Consider the following 23,060-nt stretch of genomic DNA (forward strand, 5'->3'; position numbering starts at 1 on the left):
GTCCCCAGTTCAGAGGGCACAGGTTCTATCCCTGGTTGGGAAACTAAGATCCCACATGCTGTGTGGCCAAAAAAAAAAAAAGAGAGAGGCTACAAAAGGAAAATTACAAGGTGCTGGCAGAATTCAGAATTAGTAATACTCAAGCTACTGTGTAGCTACTCAATTATGTAAGTAAATCATGCAGTCCATTTCAAAGTGGTTATGTTTTCCTACCATTCACTCTGAATGGTTTGTCTTGATAGACAAGGGAAGTCTTTCTGCTTGCTGACTAAATTGGCTCTGTGTCCCCATTTCTTCCCTAACGAGAAGGAAGACCACATTGAAAAGTTCTGCCCAGATGGTGAGAGTTTTGAAAGCTACCCCTAAGCTTGATCAGATTCGTTATTTAGAACCTATTTCCGTATGTAAAAATGAAGCCATTATAAAACAAAAGTAACACTTTAAGGGTTGATCTTATATATGCACAGAAGTTCTGGTGGGAGGAAATTCCTGACAGCAAGGGGTTTGTTATATTGGTAGAGACAAGATGAATTAAAATAAATTTGGCACCAAAAGTTAACTAATGATTTTCCTCATATGTAATATAGGTATAATTTTTAACTTATGGCTTCATATACCCAGTAGGAAGAAATTCTTTAAATGAAATGGTTCTAAAATTCTCCAAGCATAGTAGGAAACATAATAAAATATCCATTTCCGAAAAGTTTTATTATCTTGATTTGCCTGGTCAGAATACTAGGCTGAAATATGGAATTGTAAGTGTATCCATATTTTAAACATATCTTAGTTAGTATTTTAATTTATTAAAATATTAATAAGTTAGAGTTACTTTTCAGTGCTTTCTTGTCTCATTTCTGTATCTTGGAGTATTAATACAATCTGACTACTTCAGTTTATATGGGTTGGTTTTATTTCCACATATATTAAGCTTTCTTTTGTATAACTTTTCATAAGAGATTCTGAATAAATATTCAATATAGGCAACTGATATATTCATAAGCTTGTTTGATGTTATTGTGTAATGTAAACTGATCTTGGCTTTTGCAACTCACATTACATTTATTTTATTTTTTTCATATTACATTTTTAATACAGTCACAGATGCTTTTTATTCAAAGGTCTAAGTGAGTCTCATAGATTACATGAGAATCCTATAGTGATCATTTTTGTAAGGTGAAAATTTTTAGGATTGGGATAGTTGTTCATATTGTTCTTAAGTTTGAATTTTTCCATCTTGTGTTGAAAGTAAACCTTTATTGTGTAGACAGTTAATTGAAGTATTATGTTTAGCTCATGAATTAATGAGGGTCATCATCAGGAAATTTGATTATATAAAGAACTGGATAGCAATACCTTGAAGACTATGTTATTTAGGGCTGTGTACTACTATGGTGTGCACACGTGTGCTAAGTTGCTTTAGTCGTGTCTGACTCTTTTTGACCTGATGGACGATAGCTGGCCAGGCTCCTCTGACCATGGGATTCTCCAGGCAAGAATACTGGAGTGGGTGGCCATTTCCTCCTCCAGTGGATCTTCCTGACCAGGGAACTGAACCCATGTCTCTTATTCTCCTGCCTTGGCAGGAGGGTTCTTTACTACTAGCACCACCTGGGAAGCCTGTGCTGCTCTGGTAGATGCCTTAAATTCTTGAGTTGTTGTGTCTGCTTGTATAGTTTCTGATTTGTTTTCTTTTTCACCTTGCTATCACTGGCTTCATCTTGTTACTATCAATGTATCTGCCTCTAGCAATTTTTACTGACTCTGGAAAGTGTTCAAAGTAAACATGCTAGTATTGGGTTTAAAGCAAGGACAAAAATACTCTGAAAATCCAAGAGGCTTCCCACAAATCAGATTCTTGAACTCTAGTTCAAGCACTTGGTGGAATGTATTTTGCTTACACAATGGCTTGTTCTCTGATTCCCTTACTCTTGAACGTTTCCCAAAGAATGAGGTTGCTGGCAAGATGACTCCTACGTTAGCTGTTGATCACTATACATAATTGTTACCAGATTGTTGTTATAATTATTTGAAGTAATATTTTATCTTCATTTAAAATATATATCTATCAAAGGACTCATTCAAAGGAAAGTAACCTTCACTGGGAGATTACTTGTCTGGAAGAACCTTCTAAAGTCATGCCTTCTATGGAAGTTCCTATAACAAAGGTATTAGTGTTCTCCCTTGAGATTCTTCCTTGCTAATCTCCTTTGATTCCCAGAAACCACCTATTTACAAAACAAAGCTATTTTTTCTTGAGCTGGATTGTATGTCCACTTGGAAAGAGTTCAGTTCAGTTCAGTTCAGTTGCTCAGTTGTGTCCGACTCTTTGCAACCCCATGGACTGCAGCACACCAGGCTTCCCTGTCCATCACCAACTCCCGGAGCTTACCCAAACTCATGTCCATTGAGTCAGTGATGCCATCCAACCATCTCATCCTCTGTCGTCCCCTTCTCCTCCTACCTTCAATCTTTCCCAGCATCAGGATCTTTTCCAATGAGTCAGTTCTTTGCATCAGGTGGCCAAAGTATTGGAGTTTCAGCTTCAACATCAGTCCTTCCAATGAACACCCAGGACTGATCTCCTTTAGGATAGACTGGTTGGATCTCCTTGCAGTCCAAGGGACTCTCAAGAGTCTTCTCCAACACCACAGTTCAAAAGCATGAATTCTTTGGTGCTCAGCTTTCTTTATAGTCCAACTCTCACATCCATACATGACTATTGGAGAAACCATAGCCTTGACTAGACAGGCCTTTGTTGACAAAGTAATGTCTCTGCTTTTTAATATGCTGTCTAGGTTGGGCATAACTTTCCTTCCAAGGAGCAAGCCTCTTTCAATTTCATGGCTGCAATCACCATCTGCAGTGATTTTGAAGGTCCAAAAAATGAAGTCAGCCACTGTTTCCACTGTTTCCCCATCTATTTGCCATGAAGTGATGGGACTGGATGCCATGATCTTAGTTTTCTGAATGTTGAGCTTTAAGTCAACTTTTTCACTCTCCTTTTTCACTTTCATCAAGAGGCTCTTTAGTTCTTCTTCACTTTCTGCCATGAGGTGGTGTCATCTGCACATCTGAGGTTATTGATATTTCTCCCGGCAATCTTGATTCCAGCTTGCGCTTCTTCCAGCCCAGTGTTTCTCAAGATGTACTCTGCATATAAGTTAAATAAGCAGGGTGACAATATACACAGCCTTGACATACTCCTTTTCCTATTTGGAACCAGTCTGTTGTTCCATGTCCAGTTCTAACTGTTGCTTCCTGACCTGTATACAGGTTTCTCAAGAGTCAGGTCAGGTGGTCTGGTATTCCCATCTCTTGAAGAATTTTCCACAGCAGTTTATTGTGATCCACCACAGTCAAAGGCTTTGGCATAGTCAATAAAGCAGAAATAGATGTTTTTCTGGAACTCTCTTTTTTTTTTTTGAAAGAGTTAGTTTTATTTAAATGATCATAGTTCAAGTTTGAACTAAGTACCAAATTAATTTCCAAAAATTTCTATTTGACCTATATATCAATTCAATAGCTTTTCTTTGTCATAAAGAATGGACGAGTCCATATGTATCTACATATGAAGAATTTTAGGAATTTTTATTAACATCTGTATCATTCATGTTTAGTGAAGAGTTTTACCTAAAATATTGATTAACCAGGACTTTTGGTTTCGGTTTTTAATTTCAGTAATACATATCAACATGATGAAAATTAGGTAACTTAGAAGCACCTGTAAAGCTACTTAAGGTATAAACTTTTAAAGCTTTTCTGCAAGCAAAAGACAGTATATAATGATATATTTTCTTTTAAAAGATCTCATTTTTATTGTAAAAAATACAGATAAGCTAAAATAAGAAAGCAGAAATCACCCATACTTTTGCCACTCCAAGTTAACCATCATTAGTAACTTGGTATTTATATTACAAGGGTTAGACATTAATGGTGTCTGTATTAACAAACACAAATTAAAATTTTTTTAATTTTACATGAAATTCTTAAGTGCTCTTTGATGATGATATGATTTTTCATACAGGAGGTATATGAAATTATTTTTTTTACAGACACTGGTTGAGATTTTTCAAAATATTGGTAACACTAATCTTGCTGATTTCATTGCTGGCTTACTCACCATTATCATCTGTATGGCGGTTAAGGAATTAAATGATCGATTTAAACACAAAATCCCAGTCCCTATTCCTATAGAAGTGATTGTGGTAAGTAGAATGTGTAATTAGAAAATTCAGCATTAATTAGCTTTGTAAGAAAGGAACTGTTCAAACAAATGAACTCTTTTAAAACCTCTTTTGTTTTATTTCAGACAATAGCAGCTACTGCCATTTCGTATGGAGTTGACCTGCAAAAAAATTATAATGCTGGCATTGTTAAATCCATCCCAAGTGGGTGAGTATGGAGTTCCTCTTAGGCATTAATAATAAATTGTCAGTACCTCCTTTTTAAATGAAACAAGCTTCATTTCACTGGTGGTCCTTCAATAGTCTCATGTGTGTTATCTTAAAGAAATATCCCATTTGTGCAAACTATCAGCTAAAGATCAAGTCATTTGTTTAAAAGCAGTGCTATATGCTCTGTCTTTTTCTTTACACTCTTAAAACATGGCAGGACATGCACAGTTAACTCCAGACTCCTGATTTAAACTCATATATACAATTACAGTATAAGCAGAATCATGGTGTGTAACGCTTATTGTACTGAGAACAATCTGCTTAAAGAAAAAGGGAGATCTGGCCTAAATTCTCTTCCATATAATCAGCTTAAGATAATAATTATATCATTTGTTCCTATAAATAAAATGGATGATCTTTAAGGAAGGTTTGATATTTTGGTAGTTTGGTGAATTAAGAGAGTAAGGAACTAAGAGTCTTTGTCCATCTAGTTCTGTGGCGCTAGGGTGGAGGGGGGTTCTCCTATAGTGTAAGTATTAGCTGTTCAGTTGTGTCTGACTCTTTGTGACCCCGTGATTGTAGTCCACCAGGCTTCTCTGTCCATAGAGGTCTCCAGGCAAGAATACTGGAGTGGGTTGCCATTCCCTTCTCCAGGGGATCTTCCTGATCTGGGGATCAAACCCAGGTCTCCTGCATTGCAGGCTGATTCTTTATCATGTGAGCCAGCAACACAAAGATGGTGACAAACCACTGAAATCTCAACCTCAGCTTCTTGTAAAACACCAGTGAGATCCCTCATAAAGTGCAGAGTGAACCAAGGGCCCTACAGCATAATTTGATCCTATGACAGTGAAAAAGAAACACAAATGTTTATTAGATTTGTAACATTAACTTACAGCATTCATGACTAGACTTGCTATTAGATGACAAGTGAGTACTGGTTTCCCTTCCATTAAATACTAGCTGAGGGACCTGTAACAACACTCTGTGTTTTTCATGCCCTTAATAGAAATTCCTCAGGCCAGGCCAGCCCCCGGGCTTATTCCACAGGGAACTGCTGCCTTGACATTAGATTAATTGTATGATTTCTTCTAATCTATTTAAAAAAAGGAAAGAAAAGTTACAACTGGCTACATGGGGCTTAATTTATGTATCATCCATTCCAGTGTTTCACAAACTCACTTTTTTCTAAGAATTACATAAGGCCTTAACACAAATTCCTTCCTGGTTCTCATCCTAAACCTAATTAATATTTTTCAAAGGGGCTTCACATGATTCTAATGATTAGTAAGTTTGGGAAACTTTACATTAGAGGATCAACATTTTGATAGTGAATCCTAATGCTGGTATAAATATAGTAATAAAAAGATGCAGTGTGGCTACTTGAGTTACAGTGTTTTCACCCTAACAACTAGATTATTTGAGTAGTTTCAAATAGCTACATTAAAAATATATTTTATAGATCCACGTTGTTAGGTTTCCTAGGTGTAACTCTTAGAGGAGGTCCATGGCAAATGCCCGTCCCCGAAGTCCTTGTTCTATTACTAGATTTTGGGCACTCCCTTTTGCTGCCACAAGTGATTCTTTCTGGCCCTATCAAGAGATTTCCTGGATGCTCTCCTGCTGAAAATGGATCTCTAGCCTCTTGCTGTTGGGTTAGTCAAGTTGAATGCTCTGACAGACCGCTTGTTGTGATTGGTCAGTCTGCCTCACCTGCCTGGCCCCTGGGATATATGTAAGCTCTTCCCCAAGGGTAGTGATGTCACTTGTCTTGTTCAGCTTTTTGATACCCCAGAAATAAGTATAATAACATTAACAAACACTGGAAAAGAAAGCATGATATGGAGATTGGAAAAGGGCAAGGAAAGGAGCGTGGGATGAGTAGGATGAAATGAAGAGGAACAAAAGAATGATTGTGGAACTTCCCTGACAGTCCAATGGTTAAGACCCCTCACTTTCAATGCAGGGGGCGTGGGTTCTATGCCTGGTCAGGAAACTAAGATGCCACATGCTGTGTGGCGCAGCCGAAACAAAACAAAACAAAATATAGATTGTGCCTGCCCACTTCTTCATCTCCTCTCCATGTCAATCCCCCAATAAGGGAGTAAAAGCACAGCCATTACTGGCAGTTTTCTTTAATCCCATTGAGAGTCAGTGCCATATGTCAGTATTGCTCAGTGTCCAAGGACACCGTCCCCCAAACCATAACCACTTGCCCTATTCCCCTACTGCCTTTCTTGGTCAAATATACAATTTCTCCAAGTGTGGTCAACTTCTGAGCATCTCACTGGGATTCACCCAAACCAGGGCCCCCTATTCTCTCACTAATTCTTTTTCTTAACCAGCAGGCTCTAAGAGGGCAAATCAGATCTGTCTACTTAGGAAATGTCTAACATTCACACTCGGACCCACTAAATACTTCACTTTTCTGGGTCTCAGTTCCCTAATCAACAAAAAGAGAAAGGTAGATTCAACAATTTCAAGGATATTAGATTTAGGATAATACTTTGGATAATATTAAGATATTAGCAGGTTCTAGATTTCTATGGCTTTCTATAAGAACCTTATTTCTACATTACCACTTCCAGTGGTAGTTTCCTATGAAAGGAGCTTCAGGTATGAGGTAGGTCAGGGATTTTTTTTTTTTTTTGCCAGAGAACTGGCCATACGGATAATCATCAAGATGCAGGCACAAGAAAGGAATCCTTTCTGATGTTCATACTTGGGGATGATTGCATACTTATAAACTTGTAGATTTATTTCTTTATATGGTTGGTGAGTAGCTTTGGTTTTGTCAAATAGTAACTGCTTGATCCCACAACTATAGTGACTGTGGAGCATTCTGATAACCATATACATTTAATCTTTTGTGGGTACTCAAGAAGATTTTAAGTATCATGGCTCTTCGATAAGGATTTTCCACTTCACTGTTTCAGCATCTTACATTCTTTGTCTCTGTAACTGACCTGACCACTTCTTGTACAGGGTAAATCTCATTTAATGGCTAGGATATCTTTTAAAGTTATCCTAGATATCAAAGACCTTTGATATTAAAGATATCAAAGACCTCTGAGATGAAATTGTAAGGAGAAACACTTATGAGATGGTGCAGCATAGAATTATGTGGTATTAAAAAATCAGTAATGACAGGTTTCTTCTTGTCAGAGTGTAGATAAGGCAGCATCCATAATCTCTCAAATAGGCGACAAAGGAATCAGCCAGTGAGATAGCACCAGCTTCTGACTGAAAATTGTAAAAGCAGGTGCTACTACTTATCCATCTTATGTACCTCTTGTTCTCTTGGATTAAATTCTTTCATGTCTGACTGTGGCTGGGTTGATGTAGCATTTGGTGAGGTGGGGGAAGAGCATTGTAGTCAAATTGTCACAACATTTTTCATTTAAAAACTAGGTTTTTGCCTCCAGCAATGCCATCTGTGAGTCTGTTTTCTGAGATGCTGACTGCATCATTTTCCATCTCTGTGGTCGCTTATGCCATTGCAGTGTCTGTAGGAAAAGTATACGCCATCAAGCATGATTACACCATCGATGGGAATCAGGTATGGTCACCCTTTTGCTGAACTGGTTTCTAGGACTGAAACTAAGAAGAAAATATGGGAAAGACTTTGTTGTCTGTTAAAGAAGGGATTGGTTTCTCCCATCCATCTTTACTGAGTTGGTTTCTCTCCTGCATGTGCTAATTTGAAGTTATTTTCAAATATGCTTGCTGTATCACTTCATTTTAAAAATATATTGTTGTTTATATATCCATATTTTATTAAATATCTGAAAGATAAGAATGTAAAAAAAAATAAGCATGATATACCATTATATTTTTAAAAATACTAGCTATAATTCCATAATATCATCTAATATCAAGTCAGTTTTTAGGCAGATAACCACAATATCATTATCACAACTAAAAAGATGAATAATAATTCTTTAATAACATTAACTATCTAGTCAGTTTTTAGGTTGTCTTAAGTTTTTTGAACAGTTGATTTGTTTGGCTAAATATCCAAAAAAGCTCCACGTGTTATATTAGCTAGATATATCTCTTTTTTATTTTACATTTTTCAAAGATTTATTTTTTTAATTGAGGTATAGTTGATGTACTATATTATATAAGTTTCAGGTATGCAACATAGCAATTCACAAGCTTTAAAGGTTATACTCCATTTATGGTTCTTAGAAAATAATTGGCTATATTCCCTGTGCTGTATGCATCACTTTACCTTTTAAGAAAAAAGTCAAAGTAATCCTAATTTTTAAAAAGTTAATTCAGTTAGATCATAAATAACATTTAAGCTTAACATATTAGGAGCAAGTTGGAAAACGAATTCTTCATGTAATCTAGTATCTCCTGGTAATTAAAAACAATTTTTTTCTTGGTAATTTTTTTTAAAGGCAGCTATAATATGGCAAAAGATTACCACAAACATCAATGATAATAGTTGTGACCACTTTAAACTGAGGTAGTTCATTGTGCAATTAATTGCAGGTTTCCCCCATATCCAAAAGTAGAGAGTTCCTATGAAAATCTTCTTAAGCTGAAATGGCAGTAAAGTGAAGAAGCAGTTACCTTAAGACACATCTTGCAAACAGATGCACAAAATACACTGAGATGAACAGGTGCTCACAAACACAGTTCAGAGCAATGACGGCTCCATGCTGAGATGCTGAGATGCTGAGACGCTGAGACGCTGAGATGCTGAGATGCTGAGATGCTGAGTGTAGTTTCCCAGGAAGGAGCGTGGTGCTGCCACTCTCTCTGCTTGGGGAGCATGCTGCCTCTATTAGGGGTTGCTGCAAAAACAAACATTTTTCGCCCTTTTTCATAATAGCAAAAATTCTCTTGAGATTTCTTTGAGTTAGCAAAAACAGGTAACTAACTTAGATGGGTCTTTTATAAAAGCCAAGTGGTGTAAAGCAAACTTTTGAAAAGCAGGGGATACCAGTAACAGATACAAGATGGGTTTTGTAGCATCTGATCCATTACCACGCTGATTTTCCACTGCTTGCAAATCTGCAAGTCTGGTTTGTGTCTCTAAACACAGCATAGCAATTACAGTAATTAAATGATTAGCCATCAGAATAATCATTCTCCAAGTCATAATATACTTCCTAGCAAATATCCAACCTCAGAAAAAATATTTTATGTGAGAGTTACAGATAGGCCACTCACCAGGAAGTAAGATAAAGCATTTCAGCAAAAGATAAGTCAATCTTCAGAACAGTTGAGAGCAGTGAAGCCTCTCTTAGGCTTTATGGAGCCCAGATTCCATGTGTGTTTCAAGGTCTCCAAGCACCTTTAATGGTAAGAATTAAACTGGGACTCCCAGGCAGGCTGGGCTTGGGAGTTTGCTTTCTTAATGCTCTTTGCTTGACCAGAGTCTTCCAAAGATTTGATTTGTGGCATCACTACCATTCATTCTCTCTCTCTCTTAGGAATTCATCGCCTTTGGAATCAGCAACATCTTCTCTGGATTATTCTCTTGCTTTGTGGCTACCACTGCCCTGTCCCGCACCGCTGTCCAGGAGAGTACTGGGGGAAAGACACAGGTATGGGGTGGCGGTGTGGTCATATCCATCTAGAATGATGTAAAGAATGAATCAGGGGAATGGTGGCTCAGAAAGGCTTGCACAAGAACTCAGTACGATTAGCCTTTGAGAAAAGTAAAACTTGCACATCCCATTCTGATTCCATCTGGGACCTCTCCATCCCTGTGACTATGATCTACTCCCTCCCTGTAAACCTCTCTTTATAGTTTTATGATGCAGTGAGTCTCAAACATTTTTGTGTCATTGCCCAGCTGGCAGATAGTGCCACTTACTTGCTTTTGCAGGGATGATAACAGCTGATAATGAAGGTGCTGATTTTTTTCTATTTGTTATATGGGAATAGAGAAGGCCTAGTAAGATCTCTTTGTGGCTTAGTGAGTTATTCTGTTTTCAGGAAAATGAAAAGCTGTCCATTTACATTTCCTTTACCAAGGATCAGGAGCTTCCTCCAGAGGCCTTGCGTCCGACAGAACCACAGTTTGCTAGCTAAGCATATTTCTGTTAAACACTTTGTCATTTCTTCCTGAGAAAGACTTTTGTTCTTGAAGTTCTGAATGTGGGTTTGATCTTGCCTTTAACTGTGATTTTAAGTTGTGGCCTTCCCCCAAACCAGCATCCCAGTTAATCTCTGGAAAACTCCTCCTTCACTAGGCCAGGTCGCTCAGGATCTGTACTCAGGCCATCCTTTTCAGCAGGACATGAGTCAGCTATGCCAAACCAAATGGATGGGGGTGAGGGGCAGGCCCAGGGATTGTGTTTCTGTTATGCCTGGGGAGTTTTCTCCTCCCAACACAGAAAGAACTATTATTTAAGAGTAAATAGTATTTTGAGACTATAAGGAGCAACAATTCAAAGTAAATAGTTTAACACACACAGTCTTCAAATAGGATTTTTTTCCAGGTGGAGATGCAAATAAATATAAAAAAGAGAGTAACTGAGAAAATGAATGACTCCAACAGTGAGTGGCTGAGGGAGAGTTTGAATTGTCTCCCAGATGCTCATGATGCTCCTTTCCCATTCATAACAGATCTTTGTGACAGAGTCAGAGGACTTGGCCTTCTCCAATTTCTTGGCTCCCGATGAACAAACATTTACTTTTAATTTTCAGAATTACTCTATTTAAGACTGAGTTTCCTTCTCCATTTTTCTGAAAACATTTCTAGCTCTGAGAGAGCAAATAAAACAATACAGCCTCAAGCAGGAAGCATAACCGGAGATCTGTGGTAAGGGGAAGAGGTTGGAGGTGATTGCCAAAGCTGCTCCTGTGTTCAGGGGCAGCTGTTAGCAGTGAAGTTTTCTGCAGCTTCCACTGGACATGGAGACTTGACAAGCTCCCCAAGGCACATGGCTATAAGTGGGTGCAGGCAGATCCCCAAGAGCTGATGTTCACTGTCTGCTAACTCCAGGCTCAAATGGGGACAGCCCTCTCCCCTCTCCCTTCCCCCCAAGAATGCCCATGCAAAGTGATCCCTTGGCAGAAGGTTTGGGGATAATGGTGTTCTGGTAAGCTAATACCCCCTGCCACACACTGGCATGTATTATATTTAGGAATGAAGGATGCCAGGATTTTAGTACTGAAGAATGAAACAAGCACAGAAATCACTTGGTATTTAATTACTGAAATGTATACTAAGTTCTGGGGTTAAAAGTCTAAGTGTCTGGACTAAAATCCAGGAACTAATGACCAACTAAACTGGCAAGTCTTTGCTTGTTGTTTGACTTTTCCTGGATTTTTGATGTTGGAGCCTCAGTTTCAGAATCTATGCAATGGGGGGTAATCATTGTATCCACCTCACAGGGACACCATATAGATTAAATAAGCAAATGTTTGTAAAATTCTGGCACATATATGTTGACTGTTGATTGTTCCGGTCATTAAGTTCTCAAGGTAAGAATAATGCCTTAGTACCTATGACACATACATTGTACCTGACACATAAGAAACATATATTTGCTGAATGAATGGATGGAATCATGAGTGTCAGTGGATACTATCAACTGTTTTCAGCACATCTATAGATGCTCAACATTGGCAACCTGTCCTTTCTCTCATCCCCATCTGGCTCCTAATGATTCATGAAAAAGTAATTCTGATGACAAACTATTCTCTAGCCTGGTTATCCTCTCAGTTAACAGAAGAATTGTCTAGCAACTGAATCTGCTCATAGATACAAAATATATAGCATTTCCTGCCAAATAAGTAATTTTCCCTTATAAATTAAGTACAGGTAGTGGGCCCCCCTGCAGATTTCAAAAATAGTAACCAAAATTAGTCTTGGTCCCCATAATTGAGGGCTAATTATTCCCTATCCTTGGTGAGTAGGTGGCCACCCTCCTGGCATGAGTTGGGCAGCTGGCTTTGGTCCCTGTTCCCAAATCTCCATCTCTTTCTCCAATCCACAGAGCCCGACATCCACAGTGAAATGCAAGCGGCTCATGATAGACAATAAATATTGGTTAAGTAATTCCACAGAACTAAAGGAAGGAAAGAAAGGAGGGAAGGATGAAGGAAGGATACCGGATTCTCTGCTTAGATAGAAGAGGGGGGAAATCTCACTAAGATACTGGGAACCTGGATGTGTGGTGTTGCAAGATACAGATTACCTAGAAGTGGGGATCTGGATGGACAGAACAGACTTTTCAGTATATCATATACATAATATGGCCTCAGGCGAGCCTAGCTATCCTCTGATCAATTTGCCAGATGGAGTGGATGAGTGTGGCTAATGCATTTCCTTACATTTTTGGATTTTTGTTTGTATTGGCTTTATGTGTCTCCTTGAATGCAAACATCTTGCATTAGGCAGTACCAGGGCCCAATGCAACCTTCTCTACTGCTTCCTCTCTGCTCGTTTGGCTTCTGGCTCCCTCTCTCCTCTCCTTCGTTTTAGTTTCTAGGCTTCACCTTGGCCAGGCCCCAGCTGTCTCAGCAGAGAATCCATTGGTCATCTAATCACACCACAGCATAGTCCCCACACCCTCAGCTTCTGTCCTAGCTATTTGTGAATCCTGGGAGAGCTTTTCTGCCAGTGAAGGTAAAGCTTCTGAAGCTTCCGTTACTCCTGCTACTGGCCCCGTCACACGGGCTGCTGTAGGAGGATGCTGGAGACGTGGTCCTACCTCTCAACAGGCTCCTGTGGTGCTTTTTAATCTGCAGGACTGGTGAATTTATTTTCTCAGAGATTATCATGGCAACAGTGCCTGCAAAGTGTTATTAGAGTCGTTATCAGGTTGCCAATTCCATAATGCAGAAGAATCAATTATGTGCTATAAGAAGTTATTTCCCAAGAATGCTTCAAGGATCTGTTGTCCAGGAACAAGGATGGGCTGGGTCTCCTGGAATGACAAATGACTGGAAGATTGACCTCTTAAATTGACACCAGAAAAATAGAGGTCTGTCATGTATCCAAGTGCAATCAAGCCAAACTGGCTGTACTCTAGCAGACCTCGCCCCCACATTTTCTTCTAGTTTCTCTGTCATAGCTACTAAATGTATTTAGTAGAGTAAATAATTCTTGTTTCTCTCAACAGGGCTGAGCAGGAGGAGGGAGGTGGGGAGCGTTGTGTGCCCGTGAACAGGCTCTTGCACACATGCATGCAGCAAGCACACATTCAGAGTGGGAAGCACAGGCCCTGACGATGGGAGATGTGTGTGTCTTTCAGGTTGCCGGCATCGTCTCGGCTGGGGTCGTGATGATCGCCATCGTCGCCCTGGGGAAGCTGCTGGAACCCCTGCAGAAGGTATAATCTTGCTTCTTGTCACACCGATTGCTTACTTTCCCTTCACTGCTCTGCTACCCAAGAAATAGCAGGGGATTTAGAAGTCATCACATGGCAAACCATTCCCCTGAATAACCCGGACTTCTCCATCTCTCCTGGCAGTCAGTCTTGGCAGCTGTTGTAATTGCCAACCTGAAGGGGATGTTTATGCAGGTGTGTGACGTTCCTCGTCTGTGGAGGCAGAATAAGACTGATGCTGTAAGTTGCTTGCCATCCTTTTTTTTTTTTTTTTCTGAAATAGGAATTACTTATGTGCTTCTTGCCATATTATTATGTCCCCTTATCTCCTGAGTCTTACTTGCATTTTGGAAAGCAGAGCAGAAATTAGAATTTTGTGGATAAGCCAAAACTGTGAAGTCTTCCACATGAGCTACAATTTGTGAAGGTCCTAAATCTCTGGGAAGATCCATTTTGTACAAGAATCCTGTATGAGCGCCTTCATATACCACTGGCCTTCTAAAGCCAAAGAACAAATTTTAAAAAAACAAAACCCTCTAATCTAGAAGGACAAATAAAACAAAACACAAAGCAGAAACAAAATGCAAAACCCCATGTCAATTATAATTTTGATTAAAGTAGTCTTTACAACTCTTCTGAGGGACTGTAAAAACAAAGAAGAAGAAGAAGAAGCTAAACCCTTCAGAGTTCTGCTGTAATTTAAACCAGAACAGATAAAAAGAATGGGAAAAAATTCCCTATATATCTGCATGGAAAGATCTCCAAGACAAACTGTTAAGTAAAAAGAGACTGGTGCAAAAGGGAAGAGTGTGTATAACACACTAAAAGAAGGGAAAATAATCTATGTTTTGCAGTGGTATTTGCCAAAAAAAAAAAAAAAAAATTGCTGGTGAAAAATGTGCACCTGTGTACACACACACACAGAAATAAAGGAGGATGTAAGAAAGAAAAGAGGGTGGGAATGAATGGAGAAAGGAGAAGGTTGCAACCAAGATTTTTCACTGCACACTTTTTTGGTCACACCATGTTGCTTGCCAGATCTTAGTTCCCCGACCAGAATTCAAACCTGAAAGCCCCGCAGTGGGTATGTGGAGTCTTAACCACTGGACCTCCAGGGAAGTGCCTCTGCATACCTTTTTAATACCAATTTTATTTTAAACTATGTTAATACATATCAGGGCTTCCCTGGTGGCTCAGTGGTAGAGAATATGCCTGCCAATGCAGGAAACGAGGGTTTGATCCCTGGGTGGTGAAGATCCCCTGGAGGAGGAAATGGCAACCCACTCTAGTATTCATTCCTGGGGAATTCCATGGACAGAGGAACCTGGCGGGCTACAGTCTGTGGGGTCGCAAAGAGTTGGACATGACTCAGTGACTAAACAATAATATATCACCTATTCAAAAATTAAATCTAAAAATATTTTAATGGGACAGTTGGCCTGTATTGGGAAGGCCAATTTCCACTTAAAATATGTAAAGACATCAGAATATTTTACAAAGCTGTAATTTGTTCATGGACAATTATCTTATTATTTTTACAGGTAGTCACTCACCTCATGGTACCCGATGAATTAGCATTTTTCATTTTCATGTTTTCCTAGGTTATCTGGGTATTTACGTGCATAGCATCCATCATTCTGGGACTGGACCTCGGTTTACTAGCCGGCCTTGTGTTTGGATTTCTCACTGTGGTCCTGAGAGTTCAATTGTGAGTAATGTAAGATCCAAGTTATCTATAAACAGGACAACACACCCTGAAATTTCTTATACAATTTTGATAAGTATAATAAAACTACTCCCTTTCACAGTAGTTACTATTTATTAGTGCTTCTACAAATTAAACATTATCATAATTAGTCATCAAAAAAATCCTGTGAATATGTTTTATTATTCTCATTTGATAGGTAAGATAATTGAAACTCAGTAGGTTAAGAACCTTACCTAAGATTACACAGCTAGTATGTTGCAGAGCCAGCATTTCAACCCAGATGTATCCCACCCCAAAATCTATGTACTTACTCACAGGCTCTACTGCCATGTTCACCTCGAAGTCATGGTAAGACTAAAAGATACATGATCAGCAAAAGACTGAGGTTGCTGTGTAGTTTCTTTTTAAAATGAGATGAGGTCTAAGAGACATTAAGGACCCAAGTCTTGGGCCCAGATAGCTGCTAAATATATTATGGCTCATTTTCTTTTGAAGCTAGTAACCCAGAAGTTATGTAATAACCCAGAATAGGAAGCTTTAAGACAGTTGATTGTAGCCAAAATTCATTCAAATCTGCCAAATAAGGTATGTACCTAACAAGCCATACCAATAATGTAAAATAGATACAATCAGGTCATCTAGAGAGTGAAAGCAGCAGAGACACAGTTCAAAGTAATGGAAAACAATCTGTGAGGCAGCTTGGAGGTGTGTTTGTTTTGTTCGGACTCTTGAGAGGCCTTCGGTAGGTACCTTTCTATGTCTCTGGCATTTTCTGAACAGAGAGTCAAAGAGAGCTTCTCTCGAAGCCTCTGCTATCTTCCCAGACTTCTGGCTCCTTCTTGGCCTGCACTTGGGCCATGAAGGAATGAAAAACCTGGGTAAACCTAACACACACAGATGTCTACAGCTCAGCCTAGGTCCACCTTTCCCATTCCACCAAGCAATTCTCCTTCCCTTCCCTGGCATGCTGGAGCCTACCCAAAGGCTTGTGTTTACCATTCCAGCACCCTTAAGTGGTTGCCCAGGGACCTGAAAGACTTCTCAAGCTCCCAAAACACCCAGTTTTCTTCTGGGAAACACCCCAGAAACTCTCCTTGGAAGATGATGTCTTCTGTGCTCTGGTTGCCTCTGTATTTACTGTGACTTGTGTGTGATTGAGGGGGAGAAGGGTTTTTAGAGAAAGACTACACAGTTTCTGAGCTTTAAGTTAAAAATCAGCATGGCACAGTAAGCCAAGGAGAAATGGGTGAAACCCTTTACCTGCAGATTTGGTAATGAGGCTTTGAGCCAACCAAAAGCAGTATCCTCCCCAGGATTTAATTTCCAATAATTATAAGCCTGGTCCAGAGAGCATGTTGCTGAGAGCACCCCAAACAGACATTCTTTCTTCAGGCATAGTATTTAGCATATGTTCCTAGTCACAGTTGAGGAATCCTGGCATTTATGTGATTGCATCAGGAACAGGAAATCAACAATCTGGTCCTCCCAGGCTCCTATTTCTATGAAATGAGACTAATTGGATCACTGCAGACTTTCCATACTTCAGAAAGTTGCTATAACTCACAAGGTAGTTCTAGGCATTGTGCCAGGCCGTGAAGACCCACAGGTTAAAGATAGAGGCTGTGCTTCTCTTCCCTCCAGAGCCTTTTTGAACTTCTCTAAACCTCAGTTTACTTACCCTTAAAAATGAAGATAATACTGTTGATCATTCAGGGCTCAAATAAGATTTAACATGTGTGAAAGCTCTTTGCTTATCCTATAAAGTGCTACACAGATGAAAGTACGATGCTCATTACTTCTTGCAGGCATTGGAAAAGAGGCACACTTCCTTTTTTACCCCCAGGCTTGCACAAATACCAGCTGTTCACTTCAGGGTTAGCTACCAGAAAATGTCATCTGCAATAAAGACAGAGTCCCAAGACATCCAAATTATGGGCTCTTTAGAATCTGTCATTTCTTCTAACGTTTTATTCCAAAATATGCCTGTTCCAAAAAATCCTGACCTCAATTTTTCTTCTTTTAGTCCGTCTTGGAACAGTCTTGGAAGTATCCCTAGCACAGACATCTACAAAAGCACCAAGAATTACAAAAATGTAAGTGCCCTTGGGAGACACTGGCTGGACTTGGGTTTGCTAAGCTGGATTTTCAGAGGTTGCATATTTCTCTTCTAGTGTGTTAGGAATAAGGTAGCCCAAAAGGGAGGCTACTTCTGTTGGGAAAGCCCATAAGTATACTGGGCGTGTTAGGAAAACTTCTGTTCCAGTATGCCCTCTGATATCCTGTGTGTCCTTGGTTGCTCAGCTGTGTCCAACCCTTTGTGACACCATGGACTGTAGCCTGCTAGGCTCCTCTGTCCATGGGGATTCTCCAGGTAAGAACACTGGAGTGGGTTGCCATGCCCTCCTCCAGGGGATCTTCCCAACCCAGGGGCTGAACCCAGGTCTCCCTCTTTGCAGGCAGATTCCTTAGTGTCTGAGCCACCAGTGAAGTCCTCTGAGCCTCCAGGGAAGCTCTCTGATGTGTTTGTTCATGCTAGTTAAGATGTCATTTTAATGTCAAACCACTGTAAGAGGTATTTTTTTTAAAAACAGGCAATTCAATTACTCCCAAAAGTTGAATCAAAATTCTATTTCTCTGAGTGAATGGGGTCAAAAGACACAAAGTTCCAGGTATAAAATAAGCCATGGGGATGTAATATACAGTATGGCAACCAAAGTTAATAATAGCATGTCTCAAAGTGGCTAAGAGAGTAGATCTTAAAAAGTCCTTATCACACAAAAAATTTTGTAACTACATATTGTGACAGATGTTAACTAGACTTATAGTGGTGATCATTTTGCAATATATACAAATATCAGGTTGTACATATTATGTACAATGTGAACATATGAAACTAATATGTCAGTTATAACTTTAAAAAGACAGAGCCTCAGAGACTTCTAGAACAAAATAAAATATATCAACATATGAGTAATAGCAGTCCCAAAAAAGGAGAAGAGAAAAAAACACATAAAATATTTGAATAAGTATCAAAATGTTCCCAAATTAGAAGAAAAATATGTACAAATCCAGAATGCCCACTGAACCCAGTTAATGTACACATAAAAATCCATACCTAGAAACATTACAGTGATAGGGCTGAAAGCCATGACATAAAAAAATTTTTTTAAGCAGCAAGAAGAAAAAGATTTCTATTTCTCTATGTTATCATTATCCTCTATGAAATTGTCTGAAATCCCTGTGAAATCATGTTCTCTGTCACAAAGAACCTTATTTGACATCTTTATTCTTGGCATTGGAAGAAATAATACATAATATAGAAAATAAAAAATGAAGAAAATGAACATTTCATTGATGGGCTTATATTCCCTGCAAAAAAAAAAAAAAAAGATTGCTTAGTGACCAGAGGGAACAAAGGTGAAAAAGCAGAGAAAGAAAATTCAAAGGGGGAGTCCAAGATGGATTCCGGAGCAGGAAGATTCTTAACTCCCCTCCCACTAAGGACACACCCAACCTACAGCTACTTACTAGCAACAAGAAAACGTATAAAAGTAAAAAACTCACTGGTAAAGGCAAATATAGTAAAGGTAGATTAACCAGGTATATATTTAGAAACAAAAGCCCAACAAATAACTGTAAAATTTCTATGGACTCACAAAAGACCCTCAGTAGCCAAAGCAATCTCAACAAAGAACTAAGCAACAGACATAATACTCCCTGATTTCAAGCTCTGCTATAAAGCTATTGTCATATACTCTGGTTTCATTCAGATCATATAAATATTTCACCTTTCTACTCCAAAGTTATTATAATCAAAACAGTATGCTATTAGCATCAAAATACATATAGATCAACGGAATATAATAAATAGAGAGCCCAGAAATAAATTCACATATGCATAGACAGCTTATAATAAGAATATACAATGGAAAAAAGATAGTCTCTTCAATCAGTGATGTTCAATCCAGTCAGTTCAGTTGCTCAGTCATGTCTGACTCTTTGCGACCCCATGGACTGCAGCTCACCAGGCCTCCCTGTCCATCACCAACTCCCGGAGTTTACTCAAACTCATGTCTATTGAGTCGGTGATGCCATCCAATTATCTCATCCTCTGTTGTCCCCTTCTCCTCCTGCCTTCAATCTTTCTCAGCATCAGGGTCTTTTCAAATGAGTCAGCTCTTCTCATCAGGTGGCCAAAGTATTGGAGTTTCAACTTCAACATCAGTCCTTCCAATGAATATTCAGGACTGATTTCTTTAGGATGGACTGGTTGGATCTCCTTGCAGGCCAAGGGACCCTCAGGAGTCTGCTCCAACACCACAGTTCAAAAGCATCAATTCTTCGGTGCTCAGCTTTCTTCACAGTCCAACTCTCACATTCATACATGACTACTGGAAAAACCATAGCTTTGACTAGATGGACCTTTGTTGGCAAAGTAATATCTCTGCTTTTTAATATGTTGTCTAGGTTGGTCATAACTTTCCTTCCAAGGAGCAAGTGTCTTTTAATTCCATGGCTGGAATCACCATCTGCAGTGATTTTGGAGCCCCCCAAAATAAAGTCTTACCCTGTTTCCACTATTTCCCCATCTATTTGCCATGAAGTGATGGGACCAGATGCCATGATCTTAGTTTTCTGAATGCTGAGCTTTAAGCCAACTTGTTCACTCTCCTCTTTCACTTTCGTCAAGAGGCTTTTTAGTTCCTTTTCACTTTCTGCCATAAGGGTGGTGTCATCTGCATATCTGAGGTTACTGATATTTCTCCCAGCAATCTTGATTCCAGCTTGTGTTTCTTCCAGCCCAGCATTTCTCATGATGTACTCTGCATATAAGTTAAATAAGCAGGGTGACAATATACAGCCTTGACGTACTCCTTTCCCTATTTGGAACCAGTCTGTTGTTCCATGTCCAGTTCTAACTGTTGCTTCCTGACCTGCATATGGATTTCTCAAGAGGCAGGTTAGGTGGTCCGATATTCCCATCTCTTTAAGAATTTTCCAGAGTTTGTTGTGGTCCACACAGTCAAAGACTTTGTCATAGTCAATAAAGCAGAAGTCAGTGATGTTAGGGATACTGAACAGCCATATGCAAAGGAATGAAACTGGACCACTATCTTGTATAATATACAAAAATGAACTCAAAATGGATTAAAGACTTGAATATAAGACATGAAACCATAAAACTAGAAGAAAACTACATCAGTCTTGGTGTTAAATTTTTGGATCTGAATCCAAAAGCAAAGGCAGCAAAAGTGGGACTACATCATACTAATGCTAATAGCTAAAAGCTATTTTTAAATAGCTTTTCTGTGCAAAGGAAACTATCAACAAAATGAAAAGGCAACAAACTGAATAGAAGGAAATAACTGAAAATATGTATATTATAATGGGTTAATATCCAAAATATATGAAGAACTCAAACAACTCAATAGCAGAAAACCCCAAACAGTTCAATTAAAAATAGGCAGAGGCTCTAATAAGACATTTTCCCAAAGAAGGTATACTGATGGCCAACAGGCACATGAAAAAATGTTCAGTGTCACTAATTGTCAGAGAAATGCAAATCAAAGCCACAATGAGATTTTCCTTCACACCTGTCAGATGGCTATTAACAAAAAACAAGAAATAAGAAGTGTCGGAAAGAGTATGGAGAAAACTGAACCCTCACACACTGTTGGTGGGAATGTAAATTAGTGTAGGCATTAGGGAAAACAATATGGAGATTCCTCAAAACATTAAAAATAGAATTATCACCTATTCCACCAGAGGAAAATGAAAACACTAACTCAGAAAGATGTATGCACTCCTATGATCACTGCAGCATTATTTACAATAGCCAAGATATGAAAAGAACTTAAGTGTCCAGTGATAGATGAATGGATAAAGAAATGAGCATGCATATGCTCGTGGGCACACACACACATGAATACTAATCAGCGATAAAAAAGAAAATCTTACCATTTGTAACCACATGGATAGATCTTAAGGTTATTATGAAAAATGAAATAAGACAGAGAAAGACAAATACCATTAGAGGTGTAGATTCTAAAAAACAACACAAATGAATAAAAACAAAATGAAACAAAAATCACAGGTACAAAGGACAGATTGGTGATTACCAGAGGGGAAGGGGGTTGGAGGTTTGGTAAAATGGATGAAGGGGGTGAAGAGGGTATTTATTGTGGTGATCATTTTGTGGTGTGTATGAATATTGAATTATTATGTTGCATATACAGAACTAATATAGTGTTACATACCAGTTTTATCTCAATTAAAAGAATTCCTCATGGTGGAAAGTAGATCTGCCATGAAAGAAAATAAAGAAAGAAACAACAAAATAATGAAAACATGGATTTTAGCAACAAAGTTTCTAAAAGCAAAGAAAAAAATTTTTTTAGATATTAGATACTGACTCTAAAATTCAAGTAGCTGCTACTTCATTTATTTTCACAATCTTTGGCAGTTGTGTTGAGCCAGGTGATTCTCCGATGCTCTGAGGCAGGGAACCCTTGGTGAGTTGGGGGTTCTGAGTTCTAGGCTCTAACTTGTGGAGGCCTTGCCCAAGTCAGTCAGCCTCGTGGGGCCTCAGTTTCCTCATCTGAAGGGGCTGGATGAAAACTGCTATGATTCCTAAAGGGTAGAAAGGTCCATGATTCTGTGAGGTTCACTTTTCGTCTGGCAAGCCAATGACATAATAGACTTCAGTTCCTGCAAGTCCCTTAGATTTTTCTCCTTTTTTTTCCCTCACTATTTTAAAATAGTTGGAGATGGGGAGAGGGCCAGTCATATGAACTTGAGGCAATTCACATGAGGATTTGGAGCCTGTTTCTTTTTTTTTAACTTTTTATTTTGTACTGGGACATAGCCGCTTGACAAACAATGTGATAGTTTCAGGTGAACAGCAGAGAGACTCAGCCACACACATACACTTATATATTCTCCTCCAAACACCTCTCCTATCCAGGCTGCCATGTAACGTTGAGCAGAGGTCCATGGGCTATGGAATTCCGGTTATCCATTTAAAATATAGCAGTGTGTACATGCCCATCCCAAACTCCCTAACTATCCCTGCCCCCTCCATTCTTCCCCCACACCAACAACCATAAGCTCATTCTCAAAGTCTGTGATTCTGTTTCTGTTTTGTAAGTTCATTTGTATCACTTCTGTTTAGATTCCACATATAAGGGATGTCATAGGATATTTCTCCTTCTCTGACCTGACTGACTTCACTCAATGTAACACTCTTTAAGTCCATCCATGTTGCTACAAATGGCATTATCTCAATCTTTTTATGCCTGAGTAATATATCATTGTATATATGTGCTACATCTTCTTTGTCGATGGACGTTCTCTGTCGATGGACATTTAGGTTGCCTCCATGTTTTGACTGTTGTAAACAGCGCTGCAATGAATATTGGGGTGCATGTCCCTTTTTGGATCATGTTTTTCTCTGGATCCATGCCCAGGAGTGGGATTACAGGGACATACAATATCTGTGTTTTGGAGTCTCAGTTTCTTCATCTAGAAATTAGAGGGCTGAATAATTGCTTTCTAAGACATTTTCTTTTCTGACCTTCTCTGGAACTGCGGAAGTTCAGGAATTTGTGTAACTCTGTCTCCCAACTGCAATCTAGGCCCTATTCAAGGAAAGTTGAGTGC

At 39.0% G+C, this 23,060-nt stretch overlaps 1 protein-coding gene and 1 long non-coding RNA gene across 3 annotated transcripts in view; one reads left to right on the forward strand and one right to left on the reverse strand.

The window, feature by feature from the left end:
• The window catches only part of SLC26A4 (solute carrier family 26 member 4), a 54,282-nt gene that overhangs the window by 15,579 nt on the left and 15,643 nt on the right, over positions 1–23,060 (forward strand). Inside the window, exons 6-13 of the mRNA XM_043463056.1 lie at positions 4,053–4,205; positions 4,310–4,392; positions 7,806–7,953; positions 9,842–9,955; positions 13,619–13,696; positions 13,838–13,933; positions 15,295–15,401; positions 17,425–17,494. Coding sequence (XP_043318991.1) covers positions 4,053–4,205; positions 4,310–4,392; positions 7,806–7,953; positions 9,842–9,955; positions 13,619–13,696; positions 13,838–13,933; positions 15,295–15,401; positions 17,425–17,494 — 849 coding nt within the window. The remainder of the gene's footprint in view (positions 1–4,052; positions 4,206–4,309; positions 4,393–7,805; positions 7,954–9,841; positions 9,956–13,618; positions 13,697–13,837; positions 13,934–15,294; positions 15,402–17,424; positions 17,495–23,060) is intronic.
• Positions 8,964–22,025, reverse strand: LOC122438318. Of its 2 annotated transcripts, none has more exons than XR_006268527.1 (4): positions 21,815–22,025; positions 21,659–21,703; positions 15,247–15,387; positions 8,964–9,199 (listed from the first exon to the last, which is right to left on the reverse strand). It is a non-coding gene; the product is annotated as an uncharacterized LOC122438318 (long non-coding RNA). The 2 variants fall into 2 exon arrangements; XR_006268526.1 differs by having other exon boundaries at positions 15,247–15,426.

This window comes from Cervus canadensis, chromosome 3 (assembly GCF_019320065.1).
Source record: "Cervus canadensis isolate Bull #8, Minnesota chromosome 3, ASM1932006v1, whole genome shotgun sequence".
NCBI classification, from domain to species: domain Eukaryota; kingdom Metazoa; phylum Chordata; class Mammalia; order Artiodactyla; family Cervidae; genus Cervus; species Cervus canadensis.